At 39.2% G+C, this 21,199-nt stretch overlaps 1 protein-coding gene across 4 annotated transcripts in view; it reads right to left on the bottom strand.

Annotated features, from left to right (window-relative positions):
• Positions 1-21,199, bottom strand: part of LRP1B (LDL receptor related protein 1B) — a 986,195-nt gene that overhangs the window by 251,149 nt on the left and 713,847 nt on the right. For all 4 annotated transcript variants that reach the window (XR_004592513.3, XM_034424500.3, XM_034424507.3 and 1 more), the window contains exons 14-17: positions 20,409-20,598; positions 12,153-12,275; positions 8,208-8,348; positions 5,066-5,191 (exon numbers count right to left, since the gene is read on the bottom strand). Coding sequence is in view for 3 of the 4 variants with exons in the window: in XM_034424500.3 (XP_034280391.2) it covers positions 5,066-5,191; positions 8,208-8,348; positions 12,153-12,275; positions 20,409-20,598 (580 nt within the window). In the remaining variant the exon portion in view is untranslated. The remainder of the gene's footprint in view (positions 1-5,065; positions 5,192-8,207; positions 8,349-12,152; positions 12,276-20,408; positions 20,599-21,199) is intronic.

The raw sequence follows: 21,199 nt of genomic DNA on the forward strand, positions 1-21,199 counted from the left end.
CACCAGGGAGCGCGAGAGGACCCCTTGAAGGGCAGGGCCGAGGACTTTGTGCAGTATCTGTATGACAAAATCGCTCAGATTTGGGAAAACTTGGACACTGACTGGGTAGATTCAGGAGGGTTGATGGAGGCAGGTCTTGAGAATGTTATCTGGGAAGAGTTTGATCCTGTGACTCCCGAAGACGTGGACAGGATTCTGGGTAGACTGAGCACAGCCACATATTTATTGGACCCGTGTCCCTCCTGGTTGGTGCTGGCCTCTCGGGAGATGACACAAGGCTGGCTCCAAGGGATTATAAATGCTTCATTGAGTGAGGGTGACCTTCCCGCCGCCTTGAAAGAGGCAATGGTGAGGCCTCTCCTCAAGAAGCCTTCCCTGGACCCGGCAGTGTTAGCAAATTATCTTCCAGTCTCCAACCTTCCCTTTGTGGCAAAGGTTGTTGAGAATGTGGTGGCACGACAGCTTCCCCAGTACCTGGATGAAATGGTTTATCTGGATCCATTCCATTCGGGCTTCAGGCCTGGGTACAGCACGGAAACGGCATTGTTCGCGTTGGTTGATGATCTCTGGAGGGCTTGGGACAGGGGTTGTTCCTCTGTCCTGGTCCTATTAGACCTCTCAGCGGCTTTTGATACCATCGACCATGGTATCATGCTGCACCGGTTGGAAGAGTTGGGGTGGGGGGAACCGTGTTGCGGTGGTTCTCTTCCTTTCTCTCCGACCGGTCACAGTCTGTGTTGGCAGGGGGACAGAGGTCGACCCCGAGGTGCCATATGTGGGGTGCCACAAGGGTCGATCCTCTCGCCCCTTCTGTTCAACATTTATGTGAAGCCGATGGGTGAGATCATCCGTGGTTTCGGGGTGAAGTGCCATCAGTACGATGATGATACTCAGCTGTACATCTCTACCCCAGACCACCCCAATGATGCCCTTGATGTGATGTCCTGGTGCCTGAAGGCCGTGGGGATCTGGATGGGGAGGAACAAGCTCAGACTCAACCCTTCCAAGACCGAGTGGCTGTGGTTTCCGGCGTCCCGATATAGTCAGCTGGCTCCCTCGCTGACTATTGGGGATGAGATCTTGTCCCCCTCAGAGAGGGTTCGCAACTTGGGTGTTCTCCTGGATGCACGGCTGTCCTTGGAAGATCATATGATGGCCGTGGCCAGGGGAGTTTTTTATCAGGTTCATCTGATACACCAGTTGCGTCCCTTTCTGGACTGGGATGCCCTGCGCACGGTCTCTCATGCCCTCGTCACATCACGTCTGGACTACTGCAATGCTCTCTACATGGGGCTCCCCTTGAAGAGCACTCAGAGGCTCCAACTGGTCCAGAATGCGGTCGCGCAGGTGGTTATGAGGGCGACTCGGCTCACCCACCTAACACCCCTCCTGCACGAGCTGCACTGGCTCCCAGTGATCTTCCGAATGCGATTCAAGGTGTTGGTCACCACCTTTAAAGTGCTCCATGGCTTAGGACTGAGGTATATACGAGACCGCCTGCTGCCAGCAACAGCCTCCCACTGGCCAATACACTCTCATAGCGAGGGGCTCCTCAGGGCGCCGTCGGCCAGACAATGCCGACTGGCAACACCCAGGGGGAGAGCCTTCTTTGTGGGGGCACCAGCCCTCTGGAATGAGCTGCCTCTTGAGATTTGTCTCATCCCCGACCTGCGTACCTTTCGCCACGCCTTGAAGACCCTCTTGTTCCAGCAAGCCGGTCTGGCCTAATACAAATTTTAGAATGGGTGTATGTGTGTTTTAATCTATGGGCCAAATTTTTATATTTTCAATTTTAAATTGTTTTAAATTTTGTATATTTATATGTGTTTTAATATGGCTGTTCACCGCCCTGAGTCCTTCGGGAGAAGGGCAGTATAGAAATCTAATAAATCAAATCAAATCAAATCAAGTGTCAGTGACTCGAGTGGCTTTTGCTGCAGTGTTGAGAGGGCGAGTGCGGCCGGTTGCTCGCTTCGCTGCCGAAGCCTCTCAAGCCAACATGCCAAGGCTTGCAGCTTGCAGGGAGGGAGATTTAAATCAGTTCAGTTCAGCGAACCGAGGTGGGCCGAGGTGGTCAAATTTCACCCCTCACACACACACACACACACACACAATATTATAAATATACTAAAGAAATATACTCAAAACCGTAGAAATGATGGTAGACTTTAGGAGAAACCCTCTTATACTACCACCTCTTACAATACTAGACAACACAGTATCAACAGTAGAGACCTTCAAGTTTCTAGGTTCTATCGTATCTTAAGATTTAAAATGAAGACCTAACATCAAAAACATCATCAAAAAAGCACAACAAAGAAAGGTGAGTTTTTCAGATGATACAAAATTGGGGGGATATTAACTACATTAGAATAGCTTTTTTTAAAATCTTTATACCCTTGAGGAACTATTTAAATAATTGTCAGGTCTCTATTGAGAATGTCTGCCTTACAGGTTAGCACTGAATATCAAACTGGAACAATGAGCAAAAACCATGAAATATATATTTTAAGAGGGAAAAATGTAAAACCCTTGACTTGGGTAAGAAAAATCACAGACATGAGTATAGGATGAAAGGAACTGTACAGAACAACAGTGGAACACAAGTTGAATTATGAGACAACAATGAGTGTAACTGCAAAAAAAGCAAATGCAGTTTTGCACTGAATCAACAGAAATATATTGTTAAAACCAAGACACTTAATGCTCCTCTCTGTTGCTGTTGCTCATGCAATGCCTAGTAGATTGCATCCACTTCTTGATATCATAATTTAGGAAGGATATTGATAAACTGGAGCTGGTATAGTGGGGAGCAACCAAGAAGATAAAGAAGGAAAAGCTTATAAACTAAACAGTTTCAGATGTATGTAGCCTACAGAAAAAAAAAAAAGGAGAGAGACTGCAGAGAGATATGATGATTGTCTTCAAAAATAGGAACTACTAGAACAGAATTGTTCAGAGTTGTTCCAGAATGCATGACAAGAAACAAGGGATTTCATTTTTGGTGGTAAATCATGAAGCTTTTTATAACAAATTATTCAACAAGGAAAGAATCTGCCTCAGAAGACAAAAGAATCTACTTCACTGAAAATATTTATAGAAAGGGTAGATGGCTATCTGGTGGATAGCACTAGAGTACTGGGTTGGACTAGATACTTTCCAAGATCCAACTTTACAATTTATAATTATATGATAATTAGAAGTAACTAAAAAAATCTTAATTAACAAGCCTGATTCTCTTATTTTTTGAATAAAAAAGTAAGACAAGTTTAAGATTATATTTTAATTATCTAGTCTTAATAAGCTTGGGAATCCTTATTTTTTTTAACAAAAAATAAAAATCCTATCAGCAATGAAGATGCTAAATGTTGCTAGGAAAGGAATTCAGAAAATAGTGAGAAAAACTGCCTGAGAGCAAATACAATAAAAAAATTTGAATAGACACCATCAGAATTCTTCATTTACTTACTTACTTACTTACTTACTTACTTACTTACTTACTTACTTACTTACTTACTCTATCTGTCTGTCTGTCTGTCTATCTATCTATCTATCTATCTATCTATCTATCTATCTATCTATCTATCATCTATCATATGTCATATGTCATACAACGTTAGGGAAATTTACAAATGCTAGACACAATGCAGTCCTAAATTGCTAGTTCATTCTGTTCAGCCCTTGCATGCCTATCCTAGGTGCACTACGGGGGGCAAATTAGCTTACACCAGCTGACTAGCAGCACTCAGGTTGCTAGCTCTTCTGGGCTCCTCTGCCAGTTTCATTTCACATTGTATTGCATTGCCTCATGTCTGGCCAGGTCCAATGCCGGCTCCCACTCCCTGCAAGCATGAATGCAGCTAGGCTTCCTCCACTGAAGTGGTACCCATTTATCTATTTGCAATATTGCATGCTTTCAAACGGCTGGGTAGACAGCAGCTAACCTCATCTCAGAAAGCTGGGCTTAAACCGCTGGAGCGCAGACCAGTTCTGGCCAGCAGTTCTAGTGTCATTAAGCCACTGTGCCATGACATCCCCACATAAGAACACAATGAGCAGTGCCATCTCATTGGTGCTGATTAGGAAGTACTCTCAGGTTTCTCTGAGCAAGGCTCAGCAAGATCTCCTGGTTTTATACAGTTCAATGTAGCTCTTAGGTAAGACTTAACAGATGTGTCATGGTCACAGTTCAGCTAGATATTATTGCAACAAAAATGAAGCCAAAGGAAACATTCAGCTTTCCATTACATTTTCCCTCTTTTAAAATAATAATAACAGTGCCTTTAAATCAGTTTTGACTCCTTGAAACTACATGGACTAGTCCCTGCACTTTTTTTGACAAGGTTTTTCAGAAATGGTTTTACCATTGCCTCTTCCAAGGGCTGAGAGTGACTGGCCCAATGTCACCCAGCTAACTTGGTACCTAAGGAAGGACTAGAACTCACATTCTCCCAGTTTCTAGTCTCATACCTTAAACAAACTGGCTTTCTCTTAAAATTATATTTTGTTAAATCCATAGATTTTTCTTTCCATCCTTCCCATGAGGCCAACCAATTACTGAGTGTTTCCATAACTACCATCTCTAGTCTGGAAATCTCTTGCCTGTACATGTTATTCTGCAAAGCTGCCGAGATTGAAATGTGTTATACAGAGAGAATATGGTTAATAATTATTAGGTCTTTTCATTACCAAAAGTTTACATGGCAATTAATCTATGGCCTGACTCATAACAGTATCTCACAACATACCTGCTAAATGTCAAACTCCAGAAGTGAGTGCGGAGAGGAGAAAAGCATATGCTTCTACTACTAGACCAATAATGAATTAGTCCATATGGACAGATGAAATTACTTAGTAAAGTAGAGCCAATTAACAAGATTAAGTAAAACAGCAACCATGTTAGAAACAACATGGTTGCTGTTTAAATATTTAAAATTGATGGTAACCAGTAATGGCTTGGTTTACTTCAGACCAAAATTTTGGATCCGAACATACTCAACAGAGGCTTAAGATCAAACATAATCACCAGGAAATGTGCTTGATTTGTTTGATTGTTTCTTTTTACCTGCACAAGTCTCATTTGATTCATCTTCATTGTTACCACAATCATTTGCTCCATCACAAAGCCATCTCTTAGGGATGCATCGGTTATTATGGCATTTAAATTGATTGTCAGGACAACTATGATTAACTGGAAGACATAATAATAATACCTTTTATATTCAGCAACAACCATTACAATCCACTGTAAATATGTCTTATAATAAATTGTATACTCTGAAAAAAGAGACAATAAATGTTTAGCATTTTCTTTTCTTTTTTTAATCTTAGAACAAACTATGAAACGATGGATAAAAAATATCCCTTACTATAAGGAGACCAGAAACAAATAAAATAAAGGACAAAAGCTTTAAGTTAATATGGAGAAGATACAAAATTTTAAGTCCACAAAAGGCTTAATTATACTTAACCTAGTGTTGGATGGTATTGATTCTCTATGGATTATTTATATTTTTGATCTTTTCCTCTGGTCATGCTAACCTAATTCTTCACTAATGCTTTCATTCTTCATTTAAATGCTTTACTTTCTTCCAATCAAAACTTCTCTCTCTCTCTCTCTCCTCTCTCTCTCTCTCTCTCCCCACTCTCTAGATAGATAGATAGATAGATAGATAGATAGATAGATAGATAGATAGATAGAGATAGAGATAGAGATAGAGATAGAGATAGAGATAGAGATAGAGATAGAGATAGAGATAGAGATAGAGATATGGATACACACAAACACACACACATATACAGTATGCATACAGTATCTGCCAGTGGTGAAATCCAATTTTTTTTACTACCGGTTCTGTGGGCATGGCTTGGTTGGTGTGGCAGGGGAAGGATACTGCAAAATCTCCATTCCTACCTCACTCCAGGGGAAGGATACTGTAAAATCCTCATTCCCACCCCACTCTGGGGCCAGCCAGAGGTAGTATTTGCCGGTTCTCCAAACTGCTCAAAATTTCCACTACTGGTTCTCCAGAACCGGTCTGAACCTGCTGGATTTCACCCCTGGTATCTGCTCAGTGGAGAAGTACCATCAGATAGTATGCTAGAATATGCCAATAAAGCCCTCACAACAATCCCTACTATAGATGAAACCCTATAAATTGCTTAAAAAGGCTCAGCATTAGCTATCAGGCTAAGGAAGTACACCAGAGAAGCAGACGCCAAGAAGATAAATGCCGGGTTCTCCAAAGAACCATCAAGGTGTACTCCCAATTGCAGTGCAATAATATAGTAACAGCAGAGCCACCAGTAGCAGAAACTGAATATGGTGGAAGAACATATGGATTAAAGAGAAGGCACATAACATCAATGCAAAGTGGCTGCAAGACCTGAGAGCAGACCATAGACATCTCCCAGATTGGAACCAGTCACCATTATAGTAGCAGACATCCAATGGCAGCTCAAGAACTGGAAGAGCTGGACAGCACTTGGCCAGAGAGGATCTATATCTACTGGCTACAGAAATTTAGGCATGGATGCCTAACAGCAAAGATGAATCAGCTGCTAGTAGCAGCCTCCCATCTAGACCGATTAACACAAGGAAGAACAAAGTTGATCACGAAAGACCTCCACAAGGATTCAACTCCATCCAACTACCAGTCAATAATTTGCCTCTTCGCAAAATGGAAAGTTCTATCACACATCATAGTCACCAAGCTACAGTACCATCACAATCAACATTTAAATGCAAGTTTGAAAGGGTTGAGAAAGGTACATGAGCAAAGCTCAGAAAGGCATTGAGACAACACCAGAAGATCAAAACCCCAGTTGCTCAGAGATAGAGCAGTCACCTAAAACTCAGTATCTAGAAAGGCTTATCTGAGCATAGCCTGGGTTGACTACAACTCAATCCTGCAGAAATGTATATGTGAATGCTTAGTGTTATATAGAGTCAACAAGACCACTAAGTACCTTCCTCAAGAACTGAAGATAACAAACACTAAGTCAATCTAAGACAGTTCACACAAGTGGCCATCAACTGTGCCATATATCAAGGGGATGTACTGTTTCCACTGCTGTTCTGCATAAGTTTGAACCTCCTCAGCCAGATAATCACAATAACTAGATATGGATACAAGTTCTAGAGTGGAATTACCACCAATTGTATGCTAAGACACCATCCTCTACATGACATCCAGCTGTATGCTAAGAGTGAATGAGATATTGACTTGCTGGTGAGAACATTGGGATTTTATTTGGACTGTAGAAGTATGGTCGGATGGTATTTTAAAATATTTAATTTAAATTAAATTTAAACTTAAAAGTATTTTGAAAACCTTTTTCCATAAAAGTAACCAATAAAATCACATAGTACCTCCAAACCACTGTGACAAAATATTAGGCATCACAATCAACATTTAAATGCAAGTTTGAAAGGGTTGAGAAAGGAGATGAATACTTGAGTGTTAAAGTATTTGCAAATCCCCTCCCCCCATGGGGTAGGAAAAACAGGGTTCTGAAAATGTATGTTTGATCTTCTGGGAAAGATTGATATAGGTCTTATACATAACACTATGGAACTGCACTATCTCTTCTCATTATAACTTTTTAAAAAGTTGGAAAAAGTTTAAAACTTCATGGAAACAAAGATCCTGCACACTGTTGCTGTCATGTATTACATAAATAATTGCCATTTCTGAAACATCTGAAAAACACAATACTATTGTTTGTATTGTGATTTATTTCCTTTGGCTTACTTTAACATGTTATAAAGCTGTAAAAAAAAAAATCCTTTTCCAAACCTATGTTTATTTTTTAGACTCCTTAAAATATTACCAAGAAGCATTGAAATATTTAGCTATTTTCTGCAAGTAATTCTATCCTCAATATATTTAAATTGATTATCTTCATTTGCAAGCAGTTTGCATCTGGCCCAGCAACAAAACAAGGTCAGAGGGCATTTGATCAAAGCAAACACATTAGATTTTTAAATCATTGGCATTATTCACGTTCTGAAGCAGTGCTCTTCCAGTAGAATATAAAGCAAATGCATGTCTATGTGGTCCAATAATTACATGATTTATTTTCACATTTATTTTATTTTCATTTCCTTTAGTTGTTTACATTTTTTGAATACATTATATCTAAACTCTCATAACAACAGCTGAAACAAATAGACACTATAGCTCATATTATTCACAGATACATACAACAAATGTCTGAATGTTCATCAGAGCCGTCCAGGCAATCATCATCACCATCACATCGCCAGCCATCTTGGATGCAGTGTTTGTTCCTGCACTGAAATTCACCCACTTTGCATAACTTAGGTAATACTTCTTCAGAATTAACTAAAGGGACAAAGATACAAATAGGACACATTATTGTTAATAGAAACCTATTATTATTATTATTATTATTATTTGCAATGAAGATTTTTAAATGTTTCAATTCTTAGTAAATATTCCAAATTCAAAATAATTCTATTTGGTGGTCCCTAGAGGCACATATAGCTGATTTCTTTAATTGTTTTCAGTGCTTTTTTTTTTTTTTTTTGGCCTTTAATTCTTTGTTTATTTACAGGTAGTCCTGGACTTACAACAGTTCTCTTAGTGACCGTTCGACGTTATAGTGGCACTTTAAAAAGTGACTTATGGCCATTTTTCACACCTAAGACCGTTGCAGCATCCCGATCAGCATCATGTGATCAGCATCACATGATTTACATTTGGGTGCTTAAATCACATTTATGATGGTTGCAGTGTCCCAGGTCATGTGATCACCTTTTGCAACCTTCTAACAAGCAAAGTCAATGGGGAAGTCAGGTTCACTTAACAACCGGATTACTAATTTAGCAACTGCAGTGATTCATTTGACAAATGTGGCAAGAAAAGTCATAAAATGGGGCAAAATTTTTCATTTAGCAACATAAATTTTGGGCTCAGTTGTGGTCATAAATTGAGGACTACCTGTGTTTGGTAAAAATTTCCTATCAGGTTAAGCTTTTGTCAAACTATTGCTATTTTCTTAAAGGGTTACACAGAATTACTTCAGGTTTGAAGAAGGGGTTAAAGAGGCCATATATGTCAAAATTGAACAGCCCTCTCTCAACAGAGGAGGAGGGATATAATATCGTCTATCTCCAATCTACAACACAGTCCTTTCAACAGTTCCAAGAAGGCTCTACATCAATTTACACCACTCAGATGACCCTGATGACATAGGTAAACCTCCAGGTGGCCTTAACAACTTGCTAAAAGAATGCAAATGACAGCTGTCTGCAAGGAATGTAAATCCTTCCATTCCCCACCATCCAGTCAGAGTTGAAGAAGCTTCTTGGGTGAGAAGTGAAATGACTTCAAAAAAATCAGAAAATCCAGTTGCCTCTTGAAAAAGCACCTTTGAATCTCCATAGACATACTTCAGGACATGCTTTGGGACTCTCAAAAGTATTGTCAGATCTGTCAATTTATGCTCTTCCCCTTGGCACTGAGACCAGGATATTAGTGATATTATATGCCCACATCAGTGTGAGCTCCAGTATGAAAATAAGTGATTGGTGATTGTGGACATTGTATTAGACCTCAGTTTGCTTTTTTTTTTTTTTTTAATGAAATATTCACTTTTGGTGTTGACAGTGGTGGTCACCAGGTGGTTTTTTTTAAGGCAGATGGCAGCCATATAAATTGGATCAATCAATCTGCTATTCAAGAACTTGGGAAATATTAAAACTATAATTAATTGTACGCTGAAGAACAAGATATATGTTCCTCAAACTAAATAAATATTTTGACTAAATTGTCTGTTATTTCATCTTCAGTTTAGTTTGGTTTTAAAGTAGCTTATGGTGCAACATATCATTAAATTTGTTTCATGTTAGCAAACAAATCTGTATTTGCACTACTAAAATATTAAAGGAAATACTTTTTCCTTTAATTATGTTACCATTTGTGTCATTTTACATACATCACAACATTTGGTGGTCTTAGATACATACTGATTCATCCAATAACTAACACATATGATAAAAGTAAAGATGCTCTCAAATTGAGCTCTTCTGGTAAGTACACAGACACATCACTGTAGTTTTGTGGACAGTAATATAAACATGGTTTATCATTATTTTCTGCAGGGATTTTTGGAAGTATTTATGCCAGTACTTTATGATATCCCAGGTTCTTGGAATAAATGTGATGCATATGAAGACCAACACCAGCTAAACAACTGGCAGCAACTCACATTATATATAAAATAATGATTTGTTAGTATTGGATGAGATAATTTGTGTTTAACTGTATTGGTCAGCTGAACATAAAATCAAAAAGGCTAAAATTATAGGTATCTTTATTATTTATTTTACATATGCACAAATTTCATGAAACTTTTAAGATATTGGGAAGATTGTATCCCACATAAACTCCCTTTTTATGACCCTTTAATCCACGGGTGTCAAACTCGCGGCATCACATTGCCGTAACGTGACTTATCGTGATGTTTTTTCCCTTTGCGGAGCTGGGGGGCATGGCCTGCGAGTGATGCATCCGGCCCACAGGCTTGAAACACCTGCTGTAATCCCTTGATTTGGGATAAAGTCAATGAGATTGGATGGAACTGAGCATTTACCAGCTGGATGCCCGTACAATTGCATCCAAAGTGAAGGGAGGGAAAAAAAAAACACTTCAACGATCTATTTAAAAATATGTAGGAAGATAATCCTTAAGAAACTTTTAAAAATCATATCTAAAAAGCTATTTTTGGATCTTACTAAGTCCAGCTAATGATGACTGAAAAACTTACACCACAAAGAGGAGTTAGCAAGCATCAATGAAATAATGAGTGTGTCAACGTTTAGACATTATTATCTTCTTTTCTTCACAATATACTTACAAGCCAAGAAAGAAACAGTTTCAATAAGGCTATGCTATTGTGTAAAAAATAAGGAAAGGGGAAAGGGGAAAAGGATTCTTTCAAGTCATTTTTCACTCTAGGCAGCTGCCTGGACAGATTCCTATAGTTTGGCTTGTTATTGCTTCCTTCCTAGGGCTGGAGATTAACTTGCCCAAAATGACTTTGACTTTGAGGTAGGAGTAAGAACTCACTATATTCCATTTTCTAGCCTTTCATAATTAATCCTGTTTAAGTAAGTCCAGTTCTGGAGGACACACTGGCAACTTTAGCTTTTCATAGGGAAGGGAAGGGAAGGGAAGGGAAGGGAAGGGAAGGGAAGGGAAGGGAAGGGAAGGGAAGGGAAGGGATGGGATGGGAAGGGAAGGGAAGGGAAGGGAAGGGAAGGGAAGGGAAGGGAAGGAAAGGAAAGGAAAGGAAAGGAAAGGAAAGGAAAGGAAAGGAAAGGAAAGGAAAGGAAAGGAAAGGAAAGGAACGGGAGGGGAGGGGAAGGGAAGGGAAAGGGAAAGGGAAGGGAAAGGGAAAGGGAAAGGGAAAAGGAAAAGGAAAAGGAAAAGGAAAAGGAAAAGGAAAAGGAAAAGGAAAAGGAAAAAGAAACAATACTGCTTTTCACCTTTTTTAGGTCAAATTATCTAACAAATTACCATTGAGGTAATTTAATTCTTCATTTCATATTACAGTATGTATCTATGGTAGTAAGGTGGGGTTCACCCATCACAGTTTTGTTGGTTCTGTTGTGCCTTTCTGCATTTGCCTTAAAGCATGTGGTCCACAATTTGGGGATTCTCCTAGATTAATTGCCATTACTAAATGGGAAGCAGAATCCAGGATGTCTTTGCACAACGCTGGATGATGCCCCAGTTGTATCTCTACCGCAATCCTTTTCACCTTCTCATTACGAGCAGAAGAGTGCTGGAGATGAGCAGAAGGATTGCGAGTAAGAAAGCTTTTTCAGCCTTCCACTATTCTTTTTTAAAAGATTCTTTGTTAAAAAAAGAAGTTTTATACACATGTGAATTTCTCATCTATAAGTAATTAAGCAATTGTCATTCTGAATTTCTATTACATTTCTCAGAAGCATTTTCTTCACATCATACGAATTCCCAAGAGAATGAAAACTGCTTAATGCAAAATGCTGGGCTTTTTATCTGCTTGATGTTGGTGAATCCTGCCCTTTTTATAGTGTATAGTTATTACTCTGACTATCTTTCCTACAGGAGAAATACAAAATTTTCTCATGAAGATCATACACATGCAGGTTGTACTGTTTTCCTCCAAATGATGATTATCAGCACAAGCGCACATTCTGCCTCCAGGTATCACTAAACACAGGATACTGCAGCCTCCATTATTAATACGGCATGCGTTGTCACCTGGAATTAAAAAAAAAACAAGGAAAAAAAAACAACCTTCAATAAAAATATCCCAAGCAACATGATGAAAAGGTGGGTAGAAAAACATGAGAACATTCTCTGCAGGCATACTGTTTGGATCAATGCACTTTCCGACAGTCTTATCTTTTACACTTGCAATCCACAGGGAAACATTCTGTTTATTTTATTTGCACCTCAACCTTCCTCTTTGTCCATGATCAGAAAGACATATCACATTTTGTACAAAGGTATTTCCTTTTTTTAAAGACAGACAAACAAATCTAACTAAATTTTGTTATTACCACCAACAGGACAGGTGAAGGGGGTTGGTTTACACTTTGTGGAGATTTCAGTGGAATCACTAACAGGATGATTAAGCAAGAAGATCAAAGTCTCAGGCTTTCAATACATCCCCCCATTCCCGCCTGCAGCTGCTGAGACATTTCCAAAGATGAACTGATGCAAGCATACCATCATATAGACTGCATAAATAAATAAATAAGCAAACATATCAAGGAAAATGGAATGCATTGCTGATTCATTTACATTCTTGGTTCACTTTTTTAAATCACTTTAAGTATGGTAGAATATTTGAAAAATGAATGGGGAAGAATTGACTTCTTAAATATGTAGTGAAACATGAAAAACGATATGTATTATTACCTGCCTTTGTTGAGTAATAGTGCAGAAATATACACAGAAATGTCATCAACATCTATGGGTTGTTCTTTTTTAAAAATATATATATATATGTACTGTATGTTGCTAGTGTGTTCACTAAATTCTACCTGAATCTATTTTGGAGATTAAAATTGATGTTTCTGTTCTGTTCTTAGAACATCTAAGGAATTTGAAGAACAATCTTTCATTCATCCAAGCCACAACATTCAGGCCAAATCCAATAATGTTTTTCTTTTTTGTTCCCTGAGGAGGAACATTTCAACAGCATCAGTGAAAGTTCAGAAGCATGTTAGTATTAGTTTGACAGAATAGCTAAACCTGACTGAAAGCCTTTCTCATTGGTTTGGAACTTGCCCAATTAATTCCACAAACCAAATATTAGAGAGACCTTATATATTTACAAGCTCCATAATACTATTTAGCGTAACTATTTAGCTATTCAGAATTGTGTCAATAGGGCTTGATTTAGATTGTTCTATACCATTGACTATTAGTGTGAAGCACAGCTGCTAGGTATATCCATATTGATTCAACTTTATTACTTAGCCTTAGAATCAATATGACTATCAGAAGCTTCATAATAGTTTTTAGGCAACACTGATTGCATTTTCATATTCATTTATGTATCGAGTATACCATTCTCTCAAACACGATCAATGTGAGACACAAGTACACATATGTATACTTGCTTATATTCATCCCTTGTTAATTTTGCCTTACCTTTGTATCTATCTTTCTGCTATCCCAATAATATTTCCCATGTTCTAGCTAAAATTAAATTCTATGTTCATTGAACGAGGGACCTGTATCGCATTCATTATTTACAAAACCAATAGTATTGTTGGGTTTGGGTTGTTTTGTTTTGACTTTTAGACAAGATACCCTCCAATCTTTTAATGCTATGCTTGTCTGTAGACCTTCCTTCTCATTCATATACAAAACAGTAACTTTCCTGGGGATTGCAGGAAAAGAAGGAAATAAATGAAGTCAATCATCCTATCAATTGGGGACCAAAGGCATTGTTTAAAAATTCTTCATGACCACAACCAACTAAATTCCAGTCTACTTTTAAAAGAATTGCTGATAGTCAATGAATTCTCCAGGTCTTACGGTCTGCTCAGACCTTTGTTCAATTATTCATATTATTCAGACTACTGATGCTCTATTATTTTGAAAAGCTTTGTGTACAATAGATCTGGGAATGTACTGTATATTTATAGTGTTAATAATTGTATGCAATTGGGACATTTTTTTGTAAGGAAGACCGTAGCATTTCATATAAAATTCTCAGTATGGGAAAAAAACATGCTTTGCAGTAGATCCTTATGAAAACAGAGTTTAATTTATTATATCATGATTTTAGTTTTTTTCACTAGGAAATGACCTGATACCAACAGGAAGAGTAGTACATAACTTCTACTCCTTAACACCAAACATCATTCATAACATTTTGTATGTTTGTTTAATGCATCTTGATTTCTAAAACTTGGAATCATTATATTGCAGATCATAGAAATGCAATGCTCACTACTGCTGCCACATTGCTTCTTACTAAGCAGGGCTGTCAAACTCCTGGCCCACGGGCCAGATGCATCATGCACTGGCCACACCCATGCCCAGTTTAGCGAAGGAGAAAAAAAGTCCTGATACATCACGTGATGCCGCCATGATGACATGAGTTTGACATCCCTGCTACTAAGACACAATTTTAGGTATACACTGAAAAGCTTCTTTTTGAAATGGCCTAATATACATAAAATTGCTTCTTTGCTCCTCCTGGTGGACCCCTCAACATAAGGACATAACCAGGAATAATGACATTTGAGATGTAGATTTATCTATATTTACATTTCTAAGCTGCCCAAGTCCAATATTTTGGGACTTTTTTAAGTATAAAGAAGTTTTTAAAAATTAACATAGTACTTTAATAAACAGCATAATCCAGAGGGAATAACAGCACCTCATTATTCCAGATAGACAACAAAAGCTCCACCCTCCAATTTCCTAATTGATGTCCTGGCGGAAGGTTAAATGAGAGATCTATTATTACCTATTTAGAGTAATTTATTTTTTTAAATAAATGTCCAAGAAGTAATAACAAAATCTAAAATGGGGAGGGAAGCACGTACTTTAATAAGGAAAATACTTAAAATAGCACATATGTAACCTGTTACTCAAGATGAAGTCATGCTAATTAATTTCCTTTTAACCCCAGGTGACAAAACAAGGACATTCAGGCTCTTTATTACTACTTCTGCTACTTAATTCAGATTGAATTTCTTGTGCAATTGTTTAGGGAAGAACATGTTATATACATTTTTAAATCCAAATCAATACTCAGATTTTTGAAGCATATAACTACTACTACAAGTCTTGATGGATGTGTACATATGGAAATCGTTGACTAAAGTATAAATGAATTTTTACAAGAAGTTTTTTTTAAATTAACTAAAAGACAGAACTGTTCCCATTAATTCTCTTAATGATGCTTTTAGATTTCTTTGAGATTGAGTGGATACTATACATGTCACTAATGGCCACACTAAAAATAATCTGAATTGTGAAGTCTGAAAAACTCTTAGATAACACAGAACAAACAACTCAGTATTTTAAGCCTTTGATTCATTCTCAATATATATCTTTATATCAATATTTTATATATTGATGAATAATGTATTAACAAACCAAACAAATCAGAGAAAATACAAAAACGTAAAGCCAATGCTGTGTTTTTTAAATGGCTGGCTGTAGCTAAAGTGACATCTGTAATTATCATTATATGGGTATCCAGCCCAATAAATATAAAATCAAATAACAATCAGATCTAAAAAAGCAACAGGTAAGTTTGAAGACTAACTATAGCAAAGCACTATTTTTCTCGGTATGTGAAAGTTATCCAAACTAACAACACTCCAATATTCTGACAGCAAGAGATTAGAGGAAGTGTCATACTTTTCTGGAAAGGGCATTCCACTGAATAAATCCCACTACTAATGCTCTGACAGATTATATTCAATCCATAATTCCCCTTCCAGACTGACTCAATTCTAATACAGGAGAATATTTGTAGTTCAAAGTTGAACTGTGGGATCTTTGGTGCTCTCTGAGCTTGATTGTTTTCATGCAAACATTTCATTATCCAAACTAGGTAACATCATAACTGCACTAATGATGTTACCTAGTTTGGGTAATGAAACATCTGCAAGAAAACAACCAAGCTCAGGGAGCACTAAGGACCGATGATCCAATTCTATACCTCATGGATATAACATCAGGCAAATTTTAGAATTTTTTCACAAGTCCTGCCATCATTTGTTTTTGTAACTTTCCATTTGTACATTTTCTGTTACCTACAGAAGATTTTTTAGAAAACTCAAACGTTTTCATACTCTTTATTGAGGATAATATTGAGATTTATTTATTGTTTTTTTTTTTTAAATTTGATTTATATGCCGCCCTTCTCTGAAGACTCAGGGCGGCTTACAATGTGTTTGATTTATAGCTTGACTTCTGGAAAATAAAACAAGTTGTGTGATGATCTTCAGCAAATAGTTGATATCTTATATAATAATAATAATAATAATAATAATAATAATAATAATAAGTTAGTTAGTTATAGTTTATTGAATTTATATACTGCCCTACTCCCGAAGGACTCAGGGCGGTGAACAGCCAAAAGATAAAATACATGTAATTCTAATGTTAAAAAACCATTAAAATATGATTAAATAATTTGGCCCAGAAAACAAATTTTAAAACCCCAATTTTTATACGGCAAATTTAAAATTTAAAAAATTTTAAAAAACAGTTTAAAAAAGAGGTTAGGCCAGGCCGGCTTGCTGGAATAGGAATGTTTTGAGGGCACGGTGGAAAGCGCGCATATCAGTGATCCTCCGTATCTCTGGGGGGAGCTCGTTCCAGATGGCAGGTGCTCCCACAGAGAAGGCTCTCCCCCTGGGGGCCGCCGGTCAACACTGTTTGACCGACAGCACCCTAAGAAGCCCCTCTCTGTGGGAGCGGACTGGTCGGTGAGAGGCTACTGGTGGCAAAAGGCGGTCTCGTAGACACCCCGGTCCTAGACCATGGAGTGCTCTAAAGGTGGTAACCAAAACCTTGAAGCACACCCAGAAGACCACTGGGAGCCAGTGCAGCTCGTGCAGGAGGGGGGTCACATGGGAGCACCACATCACTCCCATAACCACCTGCGCGGCTGCATTCTGGACCAGCTGGAGCCTCTGGGTGCTCCTCAAGGGGAGCCCCATGTAGAGAGCATTGCAGTAGTCCAGGCAGGAAATGACAAGGGCATGAGTGACCATATTTAACGAATCCCGATCCAGAAAGGGACACAACTGGTGAATCAGACAAACCCGATAAAATGCCCTCCCGGCCACAGCCGTCAGATGCCCTTCTAAAGACAGCTGTGAGTCCAGGAGGACACCCAAGTTGTGAGCCCTCTCTGTGGGGGCCAACGACTCACCCCCAATAGTCAGTGATGGCACCAACTGACTATATCGGGATGTCAGAAACCACAGACACTCGGTCTTGGATGGGTTGAGCCTGAGTCTGTTTCTCCCCATCCAGATCCATACAGCCTCCAGGCACTGGGACATCACTTCAAGGGCATCATTGGGGTGGTCCAGGGTGGAGATGTACAGCTGGGTGTCGTCAGCGTACTGGTGGTACTTCACCCGAAACAACGGATGATCTCACCCAGCAGCTTGACATAAATGTTGAACAGAAGGGGCGAGAGGACCGACCCTTGTGGCACCCCACATACAAGGGGCCTCGGGGTTGACCTCTGCCCCCCCGCCAACACAGACTGCAAGCGGTCAGAGAGAAAGGAGGAGAACCACCGCAACACGGTGCCCCCCACCCCTAACTCTTCCAGCCGGTGCAGCATGATACCATGGTCGATGGTATCAAAAGCCGCTGAGAGATCTAATAGGACCAGGACAGAGGAACAACCCCTGTCCCGAGCCCTCCAGAGATCAATAATAATAATAATAATAATAATAATAATAATAATAATAGTAATAGTAATAATAATAATAATTTGAGTTTCATGTTTAATGAATAAAATAAATAATAATAATAATATTGGTGGTGCAGCAGGCTAAAGTGCTGTTAAGTAACACCAGCTCCCTGCAATTACTGCAAGTTCAAATCTCACCAGGCTCAAGGTTGACTCAGCCTTCCATCCTTTCAAGGTAGGTAAAATGAGGACCCAGATTGTGGGGGCAATAAGCTGACTTTGTATAAAAAAGAACACCGCTTGGGGGGGCCAAAAGCCCTACTAAGCAGGTATATACAAAAGTATGAAGGCTATTGCTTAACGCATTGTAAACCGACCTGAGTCTCCGGAGAAGGTTGGCATATAAATCAAACCAATAAATTAATAAAATAATAATAATAATAATAATAATAATAATAATAATAATAATAATAGCTTGGGAAGTGTTCGACTAGTGATTTGTGATACGAAATCCAGCATGGTTATCTCGTTTGCTGTGTATACTGTCATTACTGTCAAAAAACTGTGCTACTCGGAACATCATATGTTTTAAGAAGATACTTCGTTGAAACTACCATGTTTCCCCGAAAATAGAACATGTCCCAAAAATAAGGCCAAGTCTGATTTTTGGAGTGGGCCTAAATATACGTCCTGCCCCCAAAATAAGCCCCACTCTCTCTCTCTTTCTCTCTCTCTCTCTCACACACACAGGTCTCTCTTCCCCCCCCCAACCCTCTCAAGGCAGCCACATCACTGCAAACTCCTGAACCCCATGCCCTTTTTGCTGCCCGTGGCACCAACCGTAGACCTTGAGTGCCTGCTCCTGCTCCATGGTGGTGGCCCACCCGCTTTTGCTCCTGCACCCAGGTGCCATGTCCGCATAGCCTGCACTACCAAGCACCCACCACAGCAGCCCCAGTGCAAGCATTGCCACCCCAGAGCTTCCTTTGTGGGGCGGCCACTGGTGGCCAAGCACAGCCGTGGGTGAGGAGCGTTGGCCATCGCTGGGCTGGCCAAGCTGTGTCTATCAGCGCTGCACTCGGCACGGCTGCCCGGTGTCTCACTGCTGGGTGCCTGGTTAAAGTAAACTGAACCTGCGGGCTTACCAGTAGGTGCTCTGGTCAGTCAACACTTGGGCAATCAGAGTGGAGAGGAGCAGGGGAGAAGGGGAGGCCTCAGGCCACCATCACCATAGAATGGGAAGCACACTCCCAGAGCGGCAACTTCCCTGGCTGTGGTTTGGAAGCCTCAGAGGCAGAGTTTGGGGGACAGAAAGAAAGACTTCTGCTGCTTCTGCTTTTGGCTGCATGCAAGGAAAGCAGCAGAATCTTTCTTTTTCTCCCCCAAACTCTGCCTCTGCAGCTTCCAAACCCCAGCCAGGGCAGTGGCTGCTCTGGCAGTGTGCTTCCCACTCTATGGTGATGGCTGGAGCTGTAGCCTGCAGGGAGAGCTGGCCCAGGCTGTGGCTTCTATGTTGGTGCTGGTGGTGGACGCCGGTGGAATTGGATATGAGCTCAAGGATCTGGTGCTCAACGGCTTTGCCCACATCGACATGGTGAGGCCTGGGAGGTGCGTGAGCAGTGGCTGGGGACAGACACTCGCTGCTCGCATTCTACACACACACCCTGTGGGAGGGGAGGGGCTTGATGGAAGTGCACGAATCGAGCGTCTCTCCCCCGGACTCCCAGCTGTGAGTGCACAGGCCGCCTGGGCCTCCTGCACCCCCAAAATAATAAGACTCCCCAATAATAAGGCCAAGCCCTTATTTTAGGGTCCAAAAGAAAATAAGACAGGGTCTTATTTTCAGGGAAACATGGTAGGACGCTGGCAGCAACCCGTATCAACCATTAGCACCAGACAATTGTATTTGTGATACATTTTTAAATGTTCAGTTAACTGAGTTTCATGTTTAAAAAAGATTAATAATAATAATAATAATAATAATAATAATAATAATAACAACAATAATAATATAACAATCATAATTAATAGCCAAATTCTGTAAAATTAGTTTTATGAAATTTCTATTGAATACAATGTAATACATGATGTTGACGATTAACTCAAAAGTTTACACATGTAGAGCAGCTAGAGGTAACTTCCAAAGCAATAGCAGCAGAAGAAGATATGGAAGATATACTTATTTTATGATTTTAAGAGATGATTTGTATGCATCACTGCATCAACGGATCTTGCAAAATCTTTTTCAAAACTAACCCATGTTTATTTCAGTGATGACAAGTGGCAATTATCTTTCACTAAATATACCTTACACATCTGCATTGACTTAGTACTTAGAATTAATTTCACATCTAATGGATTAGTGTGTTCACAGCAGATTGAAGGGAAAGTCTGAAGCAATGTTGAACGTTTACTCTTTCTATAACTACAATGATTTAAGTGCTGCATGGTGTGAATGCAGAAAATGTTATTTTCAATACCTTGTTGCTTCTGGGGATCATAAATCTGCAACCCAAAGAGAGGGGATCTCTCACTTTTCAGAAGAGTCACATTTCTAGATATCAAATCCAGTTGGAAAATAGAGCCATTCATATAATCTGTCCAGAAAATATAATTTCTATGATGTGATAGTCCAAATGGATGATTCAATTCTTTTCCACTGTAGACCACCTGCAGTTGATTGACATTAAATAGTTGTAGCATTCAATATATCACTACATGCCTTCACATTTAATCAGAAATTAAGAAAAATGTGAATGTTTGATTTTATGTGTGTGCAAATATATTTAAAGTCTTCTTTACAAAAAACAAATCTACTCCAATCTCTAAAGCACCAATTTAAATATCTTCGGATAATAAACCTATTTCCTAATTTTATTTGTCAAATTTTTAAAGGTTGGGGAGAAAGAGAAAATATTCCTCCATTTCATCCTGCTAGAAAATAATTTAACGGATCTATCTCTAAAGCTGTAGAAATTCTCAGTCATTGAGGTCATGGTTGTTCCAAAGGTTATTTTTTTAGGAGGCAATTGGATTTTCTTTTTTTTTTTCTTTGAGGATGTTTCATTTCTCATCCAAGAAGCTTCTTCAGCTTTTCCCCAATATTCTGTCAGAGCTGAAGAACCTTCTTGGATGAGAAGTAAAACGTCCTCAAAGAAAAAACAAGAAAGTCCAATTGCCTCCTAAAAAAGCACCTTGGGATTCTAAGGCTGATACATTCCTCTCAAATATCTTATTAATTATTACAATTTCACTATTCTAATTCATTTTT

The sequence above is a fragment of the Pantherophis guttatus genome, chromosome 1 (assembly GCF_059756535.1).
Source record: "Pantherophis guttatus breed Tessera chromosome 1, ASM5975653v1, whole genome shotgun sequence".
NCBI lineage: Eukaryota > Metazoa > Chordata > Lepidosauria > Squamata > Colubridae > Pantherophis > Pantherophis guttatus.